This window comes from Bufo bufo, chromosome 3, assembly GCF_905171765.1.
Source record: "Bufo bufo chromosome 3, aBufBuf1.1, whole genome shotgun sequence".
Lineage (NCBI taxonomy): Eukaryota > Metazoa > Chordata > Amphibia > Anura > Bufonidae > Bufo > Bufo bufo.
Window position 1 is genome coordinate 27,508,939 of NC_053391.1, and position 18,587 is coordinate 27,527,525.

Sequence of the window (18,587 nt, forward strand, 5' to 3'; positions counted from 1 at the left end):
AGAGGAAGAGTTGTGGTCACCATCACCACCAGAAACAGCCTTATCAGCATTGCTTGCTGGACCTGCGGCAACGCTGGAAGAGGATTCTGAGGAAGAGGAGTCAGAGGAGGAATGTGGCTTTGAGGAGGAGGAAGACCAACCACAGCAGGCATCCCAGGGTGCTCGTTGTCACCTATCTGGTACCCGTGGTGTTGTACGTGGCTGGGAGGAAGAAGAGACCTTCAATGACATCAGTGAGGACGAGGAACGGGACATGAGTAGCTCGGCATTCAACCTTGTGCAAATAGGGTCTTTCATGCTGTCATGCCTGTTGAGGGACCCTCTTATAAAAAGGTTGAAGGAGAACGACCTGTACTGGGTGGCCACACTACTAGACCCCCGGTATAAGCAGAAAGTGCCTGAAATGTTACCGAATTACCGGAAGTCGGAAAGTATGCAGCAGTTCCAAAACAAGTAAAAAAATATGCTTTACACAGCGTATAAGGGTGATGTCACAGCACAACGGGAATCTAACAGGGGAAGAGATGAAAGTAATCCTCCTCCTACCACGACCACGCCGGCAAGGACAGGATGCTTTACAGACGTGTTGTTGATGGAGGACATGCAGAGCTTTTTAAGTCCTACGCATCGCCACAGCCCTTCGGGGTCCACCCTCAGAGAACGACTCGACCGACAGATAGCAGACTACCTCGCCTTAACTGCAGATATCGACACTCTGAGGAGCGATGAACCCCTTGACTACTGGGTGTGCAGGCTTGACCTGTGGCCTGAGCTATCCCAATTTGCGATAGAACTTCTGGCCTGCCCCGCTTCAAGTGTCCTGTCAGAAAGGACCTTCAGCGCAGCAGGAGGTATTGTCACTGAAAAGAGAAGTCGCCTATGTCAAAAAAGTCTAGATTATCTCACCCTTATTAAGATGAATGAGGCATGGATCCCGAAGGGACTGACAGTGGGGGATGCATTTGACTAAGAAAGGCCTGATGAGATGCCTTGGGCTATAAAATGGTCCACACGCTGCTGTATTTAATCTCTGCATGCCGGATGACTTGCGTGACTTCTCCGCCACCAACTAGGGTTCAAGCCGCAATGTTTTAGTGCACTTTCTGCCTGGAAAACAGCAGCTGCTGCAACAATACCTAGTTTTTCAGGCATGTGTACATGCCTAATTTATCTGGCCTCTGGTGCTGCACTGTGGCTGCAAAAACAAAACAAAAAAGAAGGCACATACATGTGTCAACCCCTCTTCATGATCGTTACCTTGTTGTGGTGAAGGGGGTTGCGTATCACAATGAAGCGATCACCTCTATGAGTGTGTTGGCAATGGGAATGTTGGCACACCCCAGATGAGATAAGGTCGTTGCTTCATTGTGAACAGACCAAAAGCGATCGGCTGGATAATTTTGCGTAGAAAAAACATTTATTTTCTTTGTGATCATTAAAGCCTACTAGGCCAACAATGGGCCCACACTGCAGAATCATTGTTTTCTGGGTCACTTAACTGTCACTGAACTACCTCATCACGATCATAGGCTTTGAAAAACCGCCATCGACTGCAATCTCCCAAACGTGCGCACGAGCACAGTCATCACTATACCAAGATTGACGCATAGAGGAATAAAATTTATGTTATGAGTGTGTCAACTATTGACAACTCTTTGCGGTTGTCTAAACTCTATTCCATACACGTCCCCTGATAGGGGACGTAACAGGGATTAAACTGATAGGAATAGTACTACTTAACCTACCACTCATATTGGGATTGCATAGTACATTGCACGGCGCACGCGCAGTGCCCCAAATTGGAAGTAAGAGGACCGACCAAGCATCTTTTTCATCTCCCGGTTCCTAAAATCTATTCCATACACGTCCCCTGATAGGGGACGTAACATGGATTAAACTGATAGGAATAGTACTACTTAACATACCACTCATATCGGGTAGCACAGTACATTGCACGCGCAGTGCCCCAAATTGGAAGTAAGAGGACCGACCAAGCATCTTTTTCCATCTCCTGGTTCCTAAAATCTATTCCATACACCACACCGGCCCCTGATAGGGGACAAAACAGAGATTAAACTGGTAAGAACAGATTAAAAAAAAAAAAAAAGAGGACAGCCTCTGCAGAGCTGGGTATTTATGCCCTTTATGGATTAAAACCCGAATCTGCGTCAACTACGTAATTTCCATGGGAGTTTTGCCATGGATCCCCTCCGGCATGCCACAGTCCAGGTGTTAGTCCCCTTGAAACAACTTTTCCGTCACTATTGTGGCCAGAAAGAGTCCCTGTGTGTTTTAAAATTTGCCTGCCTATTGAAGTCTATGGCGGTTCGCCCGTTCGCGAACATCCGCAGAAATTCGCATTTGCGAACTGAAAATTTTATGTTCGCGACATCTCTAGTCGGGAGACTGTACTGACACTGCCCGTGGGAACCTTCCGCAAACTTGAAGGTATGGAGGTGATCATTGAACCGGAAGGCCTAGGGGGAGCTAGGCCAGGATGCCCTGCTGACCAGGACACTGGCAGTGGTCCAGAATGGACGAGTACACATAAGAGCTTTGAATATGGGACATCTAGAAGACTCCTTGACGCCAGGAGTGGAACTGGCTCATGTGTACCTACATCGGGGAGAAGTGCTGAGTTGGAGAGAACTCTAGCTCCGGTAGGTGAGGCTGTTTGGACCCTGGCAGTTACTGCCACTTGCGAGCAGTTGAAACCATGCTGTGGGACAATCAGACAGTGTTTGTCCTCCATGCCGATGACTTTGGCTGCACAGATGCTATCGCACATGAGATATTGATGGGGACACTCCTCCAATTCGGGAGAGATATCGGCAGATTCCGCCCAAGTTGTACCAGGAAGTGAATACATTGTTGAAACAGATGATAGATTCCAGAGTGGCGCGGGTAGCCAGAGTCTTTGGGCAGCCCCAGTGGTGCTCGTCAAGAAGGACGGCACTATTCGATTTTGTGTGGATTACTGGCGGTTGAATGTGCGCACGGCGCGAGACTCATACCTTCTGCCTCGCATCGAGGAGTTTCTGACTACTCTAGGATGGGCAAAATACTTCTCCACCCTGGATCTAGCAAGCAGGTACTGGCAAGTACCGGTGGCAGAGCAGGACAGGGCGAAGACAGCATTCATACTCCACATGGGAATATTTGAATTCAACAGGATGCCATTCGGGCTTTCTAATGCCCCGGGTACCTTCCAGCGGCTGATGGAGAGATGTCTGGGAGACCTGAATTTTGAAGCCACTCTGATATACCTGGAAGATATCATTGTATACTCTGCTACTTTTCAAGAACACCTGAATCGACTAGGGCAGGTACTCTAGCGACTGCGATCCCATGGCCTGAAAGTAAAGCCAAAGAAGTGTCATCTCTTCAAGAGGGAGATCGAGTACTTGGGCCATACGGTGTCCCAAGACGGAGTGCTGCCGTCCCAAGACAAAGTGGCTGCAATACGAGAATGGCTAGTGCCCAGAACACTGCGAGAGTTGAAGGCCTTCCTTGGACTGACCGGGTACTACCGGCGGTTCAACAAATATTTCTTTTACTGGGTGCAGAGAGGGAGATGACAAAAACAGTGCAATCACAGAAACATGGCGAAGGCTGTTCGCGTATCACTGCTTCATCTGGCCAATACTGACAACCTTTTGACGCAAATGACATCATCTTTTAAGCGCCGCGTGCGCTAACTTTGGCGCGTAATGTTGGCGTAGGCTGTCGCATAGCATTGCGAATGTAGGCTACTTCAGCAACAGGGGTGTACATCAATGTTACAGAATAAGATATCCGTGAAACAATAAAAGCAACAACATACATTGTCGGTGGGTAATAATTCAATTAAGAATTATTAATTATGATCATAAAAATTATTAACCATAAAAAAATAAAATTTATAAAATTTGTCATAAATTCTTAAAATCATGACCTGGTGAATAGTAGACAACCTAATTGATACAATTCACATCTGAGTCCGACTATTTCCTCAGATAAATAAGTTCTTTTTGACGTGAGATGACTGTAATGATAAAATGTAGTTCTACATTATACAATAATACATAGGTATTATAAAAAATATGCAGATTTATTGGTTACAAGGTTATAAACATATATAAGTAATAAACACAATGATACATGCAAATAAATATATATAGCGTTAATATAAAGCATTACAAGCTTAACAATACATGTGAGTGGAAATAACTCGTCACATTATAACAAAGCTATTATTAGGTTAGGATATCCAAATAGGAACATAAGTTATATACATTACTTCTGTTCAGAGAAAACCTCATGATATCAGGATGGGAATGTCTAATCCTAGACATCAATATAGAATGATAAATACATTCTGCCCCCCCTAACCAACTACACATCACATGACTTCAAGATGGGCAAATCCATCCAAGGATATAACTTAGAAGAGATAACCATATCCTTCCGCCCCATCCTGGACTATTTTCACATACATGACTTTGGTAAGACTATAAGATTTATGATGTGTCTCCATCTTCAAATTTTTGATTTTTCAATCTCAGTTCAGCTCTTTGCGTTTTTAGCACTGAAATAAAATTCTACACAAACATTATGTTAATGATCCTGTGAAAAAAAATGGATTAGTAATCAATATCATTAATCATTTATTGACTTGCTATAATTATTAATATAATGAAGCCGTTTGCTTCGTTTACTGGACATTTCTATCTCAGCAAAGTATTAAACAACTTTTCCTTTACTCTTTATTCACTTTATGAGATAAAGAATTTACATTCAATGAAGTTGGGAGAATCTTACTCTTCCTTTCCATTAGGCTGACTTAAGAAATCAGCTCGAAGCGCAGCTCTGCGACCTCTGACCTCTTCACTGACATGTATCTAAACTTAAGGAATGTGCTCTTCCCCCCCTCCCATCTTTAAGATGGTGGGCAACATATTGGGACATACAGCATCTGCAGGAAGACTGATAGTATACATGACCCAGCTCTGTGACCCCTGAAGTATACTGTGGTCTGCTGTTACTGCAAACTACTCCTCACCCCTCCCTTAGGAGACTTTTTAAGGCAACTAGGGTTAGTTAACAGAGCTATTTAAATACAGTTTTGCGCTTTTCACTACAAAACAAATTAGCAGGTTCTAAGTACTCTGCTTAAAAAATATATATTCATAAACAGATTTAAAAAAAATCTGAAACGATTAATCAGAGATATATAAAAACAATTCCCCCCTTAGGGGATTATCATATCTGCGGCAATTGCAGATTGTACATTAGGATCCTATAAGAAAGCATGGTTACATTAGCATACATAGCAATTAACCTGTTTAAAACTGTTCTCTTATAGATTCTATTTATCAATAACATTGGGTCAGACTTTATGTATAAAGTTCCTCTACTATCCTGTAACGTCCTGAGCTACTAAACTCAACCTCCCTGTATTTGGGGGTAAATCTCCAACTATGGGAGTTAACTGGCCAGGAATTAATAGGAAGGTTCCTGAGTCAAACAAAGGACTAGAACCGGACCCTGTACCGCCTAGGCTAATGAGACCTATATCTGTTCCCTATCTTGGGACAATTTACTATTAGTTTCTGGCGATACAAAAATATCAATTGTGTTTAGCATAGACAAACAACTCCTGAGTTGATTTACATGTCATGCACTGGTTGCATTCGGGTAATAACACTTTACTGCAACAACTCATCTGCGGTTCTGGTATGGGCTTAACCCCTTAAGTACCAGGACAGTAATAATGACTATGTATATACCACGCCCTTCTAAGGGTTGTAAACGTGATCTGGCTGTAGCATTCTAATGCCAGCAACAATATACACGACAATTTATCATTATTATGTCATCTCATCAATCATATCTCGCTGGGGCCTCCATTTATGTCGGAGGGTAATAATTCAATTAAGAATTATTAATTATGATCATAAAAATTATTAACCATAAAAAAATAAAATTTATAAAATTTGTCATAAATTCTTAAAATCATGACCTGGTGAATTGTAGACAACCTAATTGATACAATTCACATCTGAGTCCGACTATTTCCTCAGATAAATAAGTTCTTTTTGACGTGAGATGACGGTAATGATAAAATGTAGTTCTACATTATACAATAATACATAGGTATTATAAAAATATTTATTGGTTACAAGGTTATAAACATATATAAGTAATAAACACAAGGATACATGCAAATAAATATATATAGCGTTAATATAAAGCATTACAAGCTTAACAATACATGTGAGTGGAAATAACTCGTCACATTATAACAAAGCTATTATTAGGTTAGGATATCCAAATAGGAACATAAGTTATATACATTACTTCTGTTCAGAGAAAACCTCATGATATCAGGATGGGCATGTCTAATCCTAGACATCAATATAGAATGATAAATACATTCTGCCCCCCTCTAACCAACTACACATCACATGACCTCAAGATGGGCAAATCCATCCAAGGATATAACTTAGAAGAGATAACCATATCCTTCCGCCCCATCCTGGACTATTTTCACATACATGACTTTGGTAAGACTATTAAGACAAATAACAGGGATCTAGGATTTTGCTAGTCCATATCTTAAATGGGAAGGATTTGATATAAGTCCTTCCTGTGGGAATCCATCACTTAGCTTGGCAAAGAATGTTCTATTAATATATATATATATATTGTAGGAGAGTACCTGGGGTGGTGGTAAACGGGAGGTACGTGCCAGCGGGGGTCCTGGCCCCGCTGGAGTAAGAGCCGGAAAAGTGCATTTTGCAGCGGTTACGCTGTTAACAACGGATCCGGGCCGGCTCTTATTGGGAGCAGGCAGATATGCGGGCGGGTGCCTGTCTCCCCACGGTCCAGGCCAGGTTTTGCAGGGAAGGGTTAAAACCTGACCAGCAACAAGGGTGTGGTGCTCAGTGTGGAGCTTCTGTGTTCTCTGGCTGTGAGAGTGAGGAGTGGAGGTGAGCTGGGCTGCGTGCTGAGGCCTGTAAAGGAGTGTGCAGGGACCCGCAGCTGAATCCAGGAGGGATCCATGTCCTGTGGCTAGGAGCCGGACCCATGGACTTACTTCCCCAAGGAGAAAAGGTGACATTACTCCTGGCTTTAAATAGACTTTGCTTTATGTGACTGAAACAGGCCTCAAGCAGCCTGCAGCAGGGACTTGCTGTGTTTGAACTATTATTTTGCTGTGTGTGACCACCCTCCCTGTGAACTGCACCGTCTTTCACAAATATGCACCGTGTGAATAAACAAAGCATTGTGTTTTACACTAAGACCGGTCTGTGATGCCTCTATACTGCACTCGCTACCACTGCCTACCAGAGCGGATCCCCACAATATATATATAAGCAATTATTTAATGCTTTGCTAGATTATGAGTCCAGATTCTTCTGCAGGTAGAATGAAGCCTCACAATATCCTAAAACTACATCTCAATATGGAGATGATCAATTAATTTAATTATTTATTTATTCGCCAATCTAGATGGTATAATTTCACCCACACTATCAAATTAGTCTTAATAAAATGAAATATCATTTTCTGTGTCTCTTACCAAGTCCTAGTAGGAATCTCACTTCTGCTCCTAGGAAAGCTGGGTGGTCCATCATAGCACATCTCACCATGGCTTTCATCTTGATAGACCTCAACTTCTCCTCTCCTTCCTCCTTTTCTCCTTTCTCTCTCTCTTTACCTCTTTGATCACAAACTTATCAGTTAGACACACCTTCCTCTTTTGGAACTTTCCAATCATTGTCGGATGGGCGTGACCATTGTTAAAAATGTGACATCATAACCTCACCCAGAATGCACTTTTGCTACTGTTGTAATGTCACCTACTGACACATAGGTGGCACTGCTGTATAAGCTATCTGCATCATAGTATAAAGGGTTAACTTATGTAGGTCTGAATATACATTTTGACCTTAGAAGCTTTAATTCAAAGCCATAGGGATTAATTCTGACACTTGTAGCAATTAGAGACAGACCTCTCGGCGTCTCTCTTGAATGTTTCTCACACTTAATTTATGGATCGTAAATGGCTTGTTTTCTCACAGAGATATCAGTACCTCCTCTGTCATACCAAAGATGTGATTAATTGTTACAAAACACACATCTTCACAGACACTCTTCTAATGAGAAATATATACAATATACTGGATATATGTTGTCTTCGTAACATATAAGAATATAATATAAAGTAATATATATGTCCTACTGATTGTTTTATGCAAAGGACTAACTAAGGATCATTAAATGAATACATGAATATTATATATTTTGCTTCATTAATAAATGCCTAATTGTATAGGTAATTATCACCAGCTGCTTCTTATCTTATCTCCCGTCATAAATTTAAGTAAGTAAACAAGGAGGCATCTTCTCAGACTGGTACATTCATGAGAAGAATAACACTGAAGAGTATAAACCTTTGTGTGACCTTAATTTGGCCTACTCAAGACATACAAAATTGTAACTATAGTCGAGCATGGCTCTTAAAGGCAATGAACATCTATCTTGACAATAATGAATTGGATATCAAGGCATTTACCTATGAAAAGGCCCAACAACATATAATATTGAGACATCACAGAAAGACACTCATGTCAAGTTTTTCGTTCAGTCCCAGAGGGCCCGTGGCATTAGTAACATAGTACATAAGGCCGAAAAAGACATTTAAAAAATTCCTTCCTGACTCCAATCAGGCAATCATAATAACTCCCTGGATCAATGACCCCTCTCTAGTAGCTATATCCTGTAATATTATTACACTCCAGAAATACATCCAGGTCCCTCTTGAATTCCTTTATTGTACTCACCATCACCACCTCCTCAGGCAGAGAGCTCCATAGTCTCACTGCTCTTACCGTAAAGAATCCTCTTCTATGTTTGTGTACAAACCTTCTTTCCTCCAGACGCAGAGGATGTCCCCTCGTCACAGTCACAGTCCTGGGGATGAATAGATGATGGGAGTGATCTCTGTACTGACCCCTGATATATTTATACATAGTAATTAGATCTCCCCTCAGTCGTCTTTTTTTCTAACGTGAATAACCCTAATTTTGATAATCTTTCAGGGTACTGTAGTTGCCCCATTCCAGTTATTACTTTAGTTGCCCTCCTCTGGACCCTCTCCAGCTCTGCTATGTCTGCCTTGTTCACAGGAGCCCAGAACTGTACACAGTTCTCCATGTGGGGTCTGACTAATGATTTGGAAAGTGGTAGGACTATGTTCTTATCACGGGCATCTATGCCCCTTCTGATGCAACCCATTATCTTATTGGCCTTGGCAGCAGCTGCCTGACACTGGTTTTTGCAGCTTAGTTTGCTGTTTATTAAAATTCCTAGATCCTTTTCCATGTCAGTGTTACCGAGTGTTTTACCATTTAGTATGTACCGGTGACTTGCATTATTCCTTCCCATGTGCATAACCTTACATTTGTCAGTGTTAAACCTCATCTGCCACTTATCTGTCCAAGCCTCCAATCTATCCAGATCGATCTGTAGTAGTATACTGTACTCTGTAGTATATATCGTACAAAAAAAATTGTTCGCAAACAGTCGGTTGCTGCTGTGTATAGGGTTCCCACCCCAGGTAATATTTTTACAAAGATCACAGCATATAAACGTGATGTTCTTTTTCTCTGTAGTATATATACAGTATACTGTCCTCTTCAGTGTTAATTACTTTACACAATTTAGAGTCATCTGCGAAAATTGATATTTTACTATCCAAGCCTTCTACAAGATCATTAGTAAATATATTGAAGAGAATAGGGCCCAATACTGACCCCTGAGGTACTCCACTAGTGACAGAACGCAAAATCCATCTACCGTTTCTTAGTAGTTCCCGTCCTCTATCGCCCCCTCTGGGTGGATTCTGAACAACCTCTAAACCTGCAAATCTGAGGACTGAACTATCTCCGTTATGTGCGGACTGTATATGTTCTATGAGGCGTGGGACACCCCTCCCGGTGGTGATTGATTGTATATGTTCACGGATGCGTTCAAAGAGGCAGCGGACCGTCTTGCCAATATAGAATCTACCACATTTGCACAGGATTAGGTACACTACATATTTACTCCTGCATGTAATTAGTGCGTTCACTTTATGGTTAATACCTCCGAAAGATATGTGAGATCACTTGGGGTTAAACCTGCAAAAGGAGCAGCTACCGCATCTTCTATTGCCTTTGGGTGACCAACCATCCAGCCAAGTGCAATTTTTTGTTTCTTTAAAATGGCTGCGGACCAATTTGTCACATAAGGAATGGCACCTCCCAAATGCAATCAAGGGGCGGGAGTCTTTCATATCTTTCAGATTGGTATCACTTGCTACAATATTCCAGTTATCTCTGACAAGTCACTGACCCACCACACTGGGAGACCAATTGTCTCTGGGGTGGGGTCAGTGACAGAACCATTGTCCAGGATCATAGATTGGCTACTGAGACCGCTAGTAAAAATGGCACCCTCACATCTCAGGGACACATCTGATCTCCTCCTGGCACTGGACTCCTTCCAGTGGCAGGAGGAACTTCATTTGGTGTCCCTGGATGTGGAGGGTCTCTACACGCGCATTCCCCAGGACAGAGGCATTCTAGCAGTGATGGAAATTCTAGAAAATACAGACAAAAGTGAGGTCTTTAAGAGTTTCATCAGAAACGGTCTGGAATTAATTTTGAAAAAAAGCAAAATGTTGGTACCGCGATGAGTACTCCGGTCGCATGTACATTTGCCAACCTGTACCTGGCACGGTTCAAAGATAGATATGTGTACTTTGTGTCCAACCCTTACATCAAATACATACAGACATACCTGCGTTTTATAGACGATGTGTTCATCGTATGGCGGGGCACTGAACACGCATTTAAACAATTTGTGAATCATTTGAATAAGGAGAAGGATATGAACATGTCCTTTACTTACAAATTTGGAGGGTACAAACTGGAGTTTCTGGACGTGCTCATCTCCGTGAGCAATGGAGAATTGGTGACCGAGGGCTTCAGAAAGCCCACGGCAACCAATTCTCTATTGCATTATTCGAGTTATCACCCGACAGCTGTGAAAAGTGCTGTACCCTATGGCCAATTCAGACGCTTGGCACGCATAAATAAATCAGAGGATAGTTATAATAAACAAGCCATGGATTAAAAAAAAACTTTAAGATTGAGGGGTTATCCCCTTAAATTACTTAACAAAAAAAAAATTTGTTAACAAAAAAAAGCGACTGCTGTAGGCCGAAAAACCCACCCATGCCCTGAGCTCTTATCAAAAACAAAAATCAGCGAGACACCCCGCCCCTTTGTATTCTCATTTAGGTACAGTCCAATGGCCGACATAATTAAAAAGGTCGTCAGAGATAACTGGAATATTGTAGCAAGTGATACCAATCTGAAAGATATGAAAGACTCCCGCCCCTTGATTGCATTTGGGAGGTGCCATACCTTACGTGACAAATTGGTCCGCAGCCATTTTAAAAAAACAAAAAATTGCACTTGGCTGGATGGTTGGTCACCCAAAGGCAATAGAAGATGCGGTTGCTGCTCCTTTTGCAGGTTTAACCCCCAGTGATCTCACATATGTTTTGGAGGTATTAACCATAAAGTGAACGCACTAATTACATGCAGGAGTAAATATGTAGTGTACCTAATCCTGTGCAAATGTGGTAGATTCTATATTGGCAAGACGGTCCGCTGCCTCTTTGAACGCATCCGTGAACATATACAATCAATCACCACCGGGAGGGGTGTCCCACGCCTCATAGAACATATACAGTCCGCACATAACGGAGATAGTTCAGTCCTCAGATTTGCAGGTTTAGAGGTTGTTCAGAATCCATCCAGAGGGAGCGATAGAGGACGGGAACTACTAAGAAAACAAGGTAGATGGAGTTTGCGTTCTAATGCCACGGGCCCTCTGGGACTGAATGAAAAACTTAACATGAGTGTCTTTCTGTGATGTCTCAATATTATATGTATGTTGTTTGTTGTTGCTTTTATTGTTTTACGGATATCTTATTCTGTAACATTCATGTACACCCCTGTTGCTGATGTAGCCTACATTCGCAATGATATGTGACGCCAACATTACGCGCCTAAGTTAGCACGCGTGGCGCATAAAAGATGATGTCATTTGCGTCAAAGGGTTGTCAGTATTGGCCAGATGAAGCGGTGATACGCGAAACGGCCGTCACCATGTTTTTGTGATTGCACTGTTTTTGTCATCCCCCTCTCTGCACCCAGTAAAAGAAATATTCACATCGAATGGTGAGTGCCGCTTATTCATTTCTATTTGTGGAACTATTTTTGTACTTGACAAGCTGTGCATCACCAGACCGCGAGAGACCATGGCCCCTGTTTTCTCCATGTGACCAGTGGTGAAGCGAAAGTTTGCCGTAGTGCCACCTAATCTTGAATCTTTTTTCACCATTTGTTCATCAAAGACTATTCATAGATAGCGGGTCCTCTGAATGAGTTGTTGAGAGGAACAGCTGGGAGACCCAAGGGGCAAAGTGTTCCCTGGGGACAGATGCAGGAGGAGGCCTTCCAGGCCCTGAAAGAAGCCCTGACATCGGCCTCCATCTTGGCTTATGCCGACTTCGACAAACCGTTCCTCTTATCTACTGATGGCAGTCTCTACGGACTCGGGGCAGTCCTGTCGCAGGTACAAGATGGACACGAAAGAGTTATCGCCTATGCCAGTAGGTCCCTGCAGAATATGGAGCGAAACCACCACAACTACAGTTCCTTTTGGCTGGAACTACTTTCCCTGGTGTGGGCCATGACTGAGAAGTTTTCAGGATATCTGACAGGGGCTAAGATCTTTGTACGGACTGACAACAACACCCTGGCCCATCTGGACACTGCCAAGCTGCGAGCCCTGGAGCAACGTTGGGCAGCTCACCTTGCAAAGTATGATTTATCGATTCACTACCGCTCTGCTACAGAGATTACTAATGTCGAGGGTTACTTTTGAAACTCCAGTAGGGGATCTCGATGAACAAAAAGAAGAGGATGAAACTCCAGACTTCCGCAAGTTCGCATCTCCAGCAGTCGCGGCACAGACAAGTGGGGAGGCTCATGCTCTACCCAAGACATTAGGGAGAACTAATGAAGAATGGGGCCGAATACAAGATGAAGATGTTGGACTGCGCAGATGAAAGGCTGGGTAACCCGACAGAGAAGAAAGGACTGACCTTGATGCCGAGATGAAGTCAATTCTACATCAATGGGACAGACTAAGTTCACAGATCTGTTTTGTATCGCAAGTGGCAGCAGCCTGCTGATCTAGAGGTGAGATGGCAGGTAGTGATTCCCAGAAGTGTGGCATGGGAGATAGCCAAAGAGGCCCATGAATTCGGAGCTCACTTTGGGACAGTCAAGACCTACCAGTTGCTACAGCGTTATGTATATTGTCCGCGACTGGAGGCCACTGTTGAGGAAGTTTGCCGACAGTGTCGAGTGTGTGAACTCACTAAAAGCATGGAAGAGAGGGCGCCCCTACAGGCCATACAGACCAAAGAACCACTGAAAGTTTTAAAGAGAACCTGTCACCTAAAAACCGCCTTCCAAACCACCAGCATTACCTTAAAGTAGCTAGCAGTATGTTCCTAAAAATCAATTTCTTCCTCCGGCCAGATGCACCAAAATCTTGAAAAATGAACTTTAATCCCCTGCACGCGCTATGTAACAGCAGAGTTTGAAGTCAAGGGGGCAGCGACCTCCTCGCTTCAAGTCAAGATAACCACGCCCCCTTTTCCCTGCTCCTTCACCTCGGATTGACAGCCACGCACGTGAACATCTGACGCACACTCACACTCGTCCGGCTTCGCTGAACAGCCGAAAGCTATCGGCTGTCAATCAAAAGCGAAGGGGTAGAAAAAGGGGGCGTGGTTATCTTGACTTGAAGCGAGAAGGCCTCTGCCCCCTTGACTTCAAACTCTGCTGTTACATATCACGTGCAGCGGATTAAAGTTAGTTTTTCAAGATTTTGGTGCATCTGGCTGGAGGAAGAAAAGGATCTTTAGGAACATACTGCTGGCTACTTTAAAGGGATTCTGTCATCAGAAATTAGGCCTATAACCTAAACATATGGCGATGTCCCTAGTAATACACAGAATCCTAAAGTGACTTTATCAAATGCGCCTGTGGCTCTATAATCGTAAAAAACAGGTTTATATCACCTGTCACTCACTGCAAAATGTGTCCAAGGAGACGTCTCATGGTGAAGGGCGCCGGCTGCAGCCATCTCGTTTAGGTGCCTAGCGCCGCCTTGTGAAGTGAAATCGCCGCCCTCCCTTTCATTAGATCCGCCTACCTCAGTTCATCGCCACCTCTCTAACATCCGCTCTCCTCAGCCAGATCCCGCAGGTCCGAGCGAAGTGCGCCGGCCGGCGCATGCGCACTTCGCTAAACGAGGCTGCTGCCAGTAGTCCGCATGGGCGCATCAGGTTATACCTAGTGCGGACGCGCGGGATCTGGCTGAAGCGAGCGGACGTTAGAGAGGCGGCGATGAACTGAGGTAGGTGGATCTAATGAAAGGGAGGGCGGCGATTTCACTTCACAAGGCGGCGCTGGGCACCTAAACGAGATGGCTGCAGCCGGGCACCCTTCACCATGAGACGTCCCCTTGGACACATTTTGCAGTGAGTGACAGGGTATATAAACCTGCTTTTTACGATTATAGAGCCACAGGCGCATTTGATAAAGTCACTTTAGGATTCTGTGTATTACTAGGGACATCGCCATATGTTTAGGTTATAGGCCTAATTTCTGATGACAGAATCCCTTTAAGGTAATGCTGGTGGTTTAGGAGGCGTTTTTTAGGTGACAGGTTCCCTTTAATGATAGACTCTCCTCATGGGACAATCAGCCAGAGGTCTAAAGTACTGCCTAGTCATGATTGACCACTTCTCCAAGTTTGCAGTGGTCACCCCAATGCGGGACCAGTCCACAGCTTGGGCTGACTGTCAAGACTTCATCCGGGTCTACGGCTGTCCGAAGCAGATTCACTCAGATTAAGGAGCGTGCATTCAAGGGAAAGTGATGGAGGAGCTACACCGACTGTATGGCATTGAAAAATCCAGGACAACCCCATATCATCCCCAAGGGAATGGAGCCTGTGAGCGCTTTAACCGGACACTGCTTCAAATGCTGAGGACGCCAAGGAAGACAAGAAGACGCACTGGCCTGACTATCTGCCTGAGTTGGTCTGGGCTTACAATAATCGGGTCTACACCACCACCGATTACACCCCATACATATTACTGTTCGGAAGAGCTGGTCGGGAAATTGTTGAATTAAATCTAGAACAACCAGAGGACCTAATAGAATGATAGACCACCTCATGGGTGAAAGAACACCGTCAGCGGCTCCAAATCATGCGCCGGTTAGCAGGTCAGCGGTTGCAAGAGAGAACACATACTGACCGTCCTCCAATCCAGGAGGTTTTGTTGCAGCCTGGAGACCAGATACTGGTGCGAGAGAAACGTCCCAGAGGCAAGTTGAGCGAGCGTTGGGAAGTACAGCCATACTAAGTGATCAAGAGTGTACCCCAATGGTCTGGTCTACGAAGTACAGGTTGAAAATGAGGAGTTTTCCTCAAGGACTCTACATAGGAATATGCTACGGCCATGCCAGTCTGAAGATCCCACACCTGCTCAGAGGACTCCTTTTTCTGTCCCGTCATCAGGAGTTATTATCCCCGATGAAAACCAAAGTGAAGACTGGTGGACCAGTACTAACACTGAGGAAAGTTCCCAGGAGGCAGGTGATGAAGCTCCTGCCACAGAACCAGTACCGGCTTGCAGTGAGTAGGAACCCTCAACCACATCCGAATCTCCTATTGTAGTGGATGAACCCAGGTTGGAAGCTCCCAGTCGGGAGAGTCAGGTCTTAACATACATCAAGACCTCCGGAGATATAGTAAGCTTACTGCAGGGGTTCCACCAAACAGGTACGCTGCCGATCAGTTCATTTGGTCTATCTGTAACGGGGCGCCGAAGGCGCACTCAGTCTCCCATCAGCCGCAGACCTGCTGCTTAGCTTCAGGAGCGAGGATCTGTGTTCAGCCTCATTCCCAGGGCGGCTTTTGCTAGCTAGGAGGCTCCCTGCTCCTAGGTCTGCCTTAAGCACCGAGCTGATCACTCGGTGCTCAACTTGTTTGTCTGTCGGTCAAGTGACGCTGGCCACGTCATGGCCACGTCACATGACCCTCACTCCCCACTATAAATACAGGCAACCTTCTGGCTACAGGTTGCCTGTGATTTTGGTCCCTTAGGCTGTGTATTATTATTGTTCTTTAGCTTACCTTTGGATTTGACCCTTGATCTGCTTCCTGACACCTCTTCTGCATGCTCCCTGAACCTTGACGCTACCTCTCGGATTTTGACCTCGGCTTGCTTTTGGATTTTGTCTTTGCCTCTTCTCTTCTACTGACGTGACCTCCTGGACTGACCCCAGCTAGTTGACCCGCCTCGCCCTTCCGTTTTTGTTGGTACCTTGCTTGTTCCACCTCTCTGTCCGCTCTAGTGCTAGCTCTCATTGGCTGTCCGCTTCCCTGCTGTCTCTATCTCTCTGCTTGCACTTACTCAGGTCAGGGACTGTCGCCCAGTTGCGCCCTGTCACCTAGGGCGGGTGGTGCAAGTAGGCAGGGAAAGGGGACTGGGTGGCAGCTCAGGGGGTGCACCTCCGCTCTATCTTTATACCCCCGACTCTACCCTGTGACACCATCTGTATGTATTGTGGACAATGTTGTACTGCCGTTTAGAAGTTGTATTAACCATTCCTTTCTTATGGACTATATAGCAAGGCCGAGGACGGCCACCTTTAAGTGGGGATGCATGTAAGGTTCAGCCCCTAGAATTATCAACTTGCATTTCTAGTGATATTTCACAAAGACTGGTATGCCTTCCTTCAGCCACAAAAGGCCACTGTGTCTTTGAGTAAGAAAGAAATGAAGTTGTTGGTCCCAGAGGATGTAACAGGAGTTTTAAGTTCCCGGGCTGGCTGGTGTGTTGTTTCCTGGCTGGTGGTGAGCTGAGAGATGGGCTCCTGTTGGACAGAACCACAGAGACTAAAAAGTGATTCTGAGAAGAGTGATATCATCCAATTGAGAGACTTGTGACAGGACACAGGGCCTGGATGACGTGTTATATGTTAGCGGGACCGTGGCAGAGGACGGGGACTCCTAGCAGAGCTGAACTGATGTGGATTCCTGCACCTGCTATCTAGAGAGAGAGGAAAAGACAACGTGGTGGGACATGTAAGCGACTGTATCAGGAGCCAGACGACACCTGCCCCCATGTACCAGACCAAGACAAGCAGCTACCTCGTGGGAGAATGTGACAGGACTGATCTCTGCCCAGCTACCTACAGAACTGTAAGTCTGCACCGGTGATAATCTGCGATAGGGCATAGAGCAGGATTCTTTAGTCAGAGCGTTGTAGAAACATGCCCTGGTTAGCAGGGTTCAGACAGGAAAATATCACGGGAGAGTAGCCTGTATTTTTTTGTGTTTGCTGGTTGGAGCACATTTAGTATATAACGGATCAGTTACCCTTCCTGTAAATTTGTGTAAACTTAACACTGTTCCTGTCATTTGTCGATTGTGCCCCTGGTGCATCGGCACAATTCTGTTAAACTGATTTTCCGGCCGTTATATTTTGTTATTTAATAAAGCCGGTATCTGCTTCAGCCTCCTCGTCCGCTGTACTGTATTTGAACCCTGCACTGCTGTCTCTTCCTCCCCTGACCTCTACAATTGCATCTTTTATGTGGCACATCACATCATCATTTGTTGGCAGCACATCGCCTTGTGTAAGCTGCGATCATTCATCTCCCATACAGAGGCAATGATTGATGCTTTCAAATGCAGCTTTAGTGCTGAGGAATGAATGGTTACCTGTGCAGTGGCAGATGTAAAAGGACCTCCCCTAGACAGATAGATGTGGTTCACCTGATTACAACACTGTTTTTCTTATGTTGATCCGGGACTCTGTTACTGACTTAAGATATTTTTTTCTTAATATGCAAATTAGGCCTTTGGAGCAATGAGGCCATCACCTTTGCTCTTATTGCACGCATGAATTGATCCTTTCTCTGGCTAGCCCCTACCTTGCTGCTTTAATTTACAAGACCAGGCAGCAGCAAAGCAGTGAGGTAGGGCTGGCCACAGAAATGAGTTGTGCTTGGTTGCAACAAAAGCAATGGTGATGCCCTCATTGCACCAAAGGTCTAATTTGCATATTAAGAAAAAGTATCATGGTAACTTGGGAAATAAGCCTCGAATCAAGATAAGAAAAATAGAGTTTTAATCAGGTGAACCACAGCTATGTGTCTAGGGAGGTGACAGTTTCCCTTAAAATGTGGTTTTGCGTTCAGTCCTTCTTGTTTTCCTTTAGATTCCTTAGGTGCAGGAACCCTACAGCTACAATTTTTTTTTGCAAGTCAATGGTCCTTCTCATCACTGACCCACCAAGGATGGACGAGGGAAGAAACCACATGGCTACGAGGATATTAGACCTCACCCTAGAGATCATCTACCTGATAACTGGAGAGGTGAGAGTCTCACATCAC

General features: G+C 44.5%; 2 protein-coding genes across 7 annotated transcripts in view; one reads left to right on the forward strand and one right to left on the reverse strand.

Moving 5' to 3' along the window:
* Nucleotides 1-18,587, reverse strand: part of LOC120994421 (zinc finger protein OZF-like) — a 391,027-nt gene that overhangs the window by 202,994 nt on the left and 169,446 nt on the right. The gene's annotated exons all lie outside the window — the stretch shown is intronic.
* LOC120994431 (gastrula zinc finger protein XlCGF53.1-like) overlaps nt 1-18,587 on the forward strand; it is a 34,903-nt gene that overhangs the window by 15,928 nt on the left and 388 nt on the right. Inside the window, exons 1-2 of one of the 3 annotated variants that reach the window (XR_005777409.1) lie at nt 17,172-17,391; nt 18,413-18,569. Coding sequence is in view for 1 of the 3 variants with exons in the window: in XM_040422994.1 (XP_040278928.1) it covers nt 18,462-18,569 (108 nt within the window). In the remaining 2 variants the exon portion in view is untranslated. Of the gene's footprint in view, nt 1-17,171; nt 17,392-18,403; nt 18,570-18,587 lie in introns of those variants that run through there. The other 2 variants (XR_005777408.1, XM_040422994.1) reach the window with 2 other exon arrangements.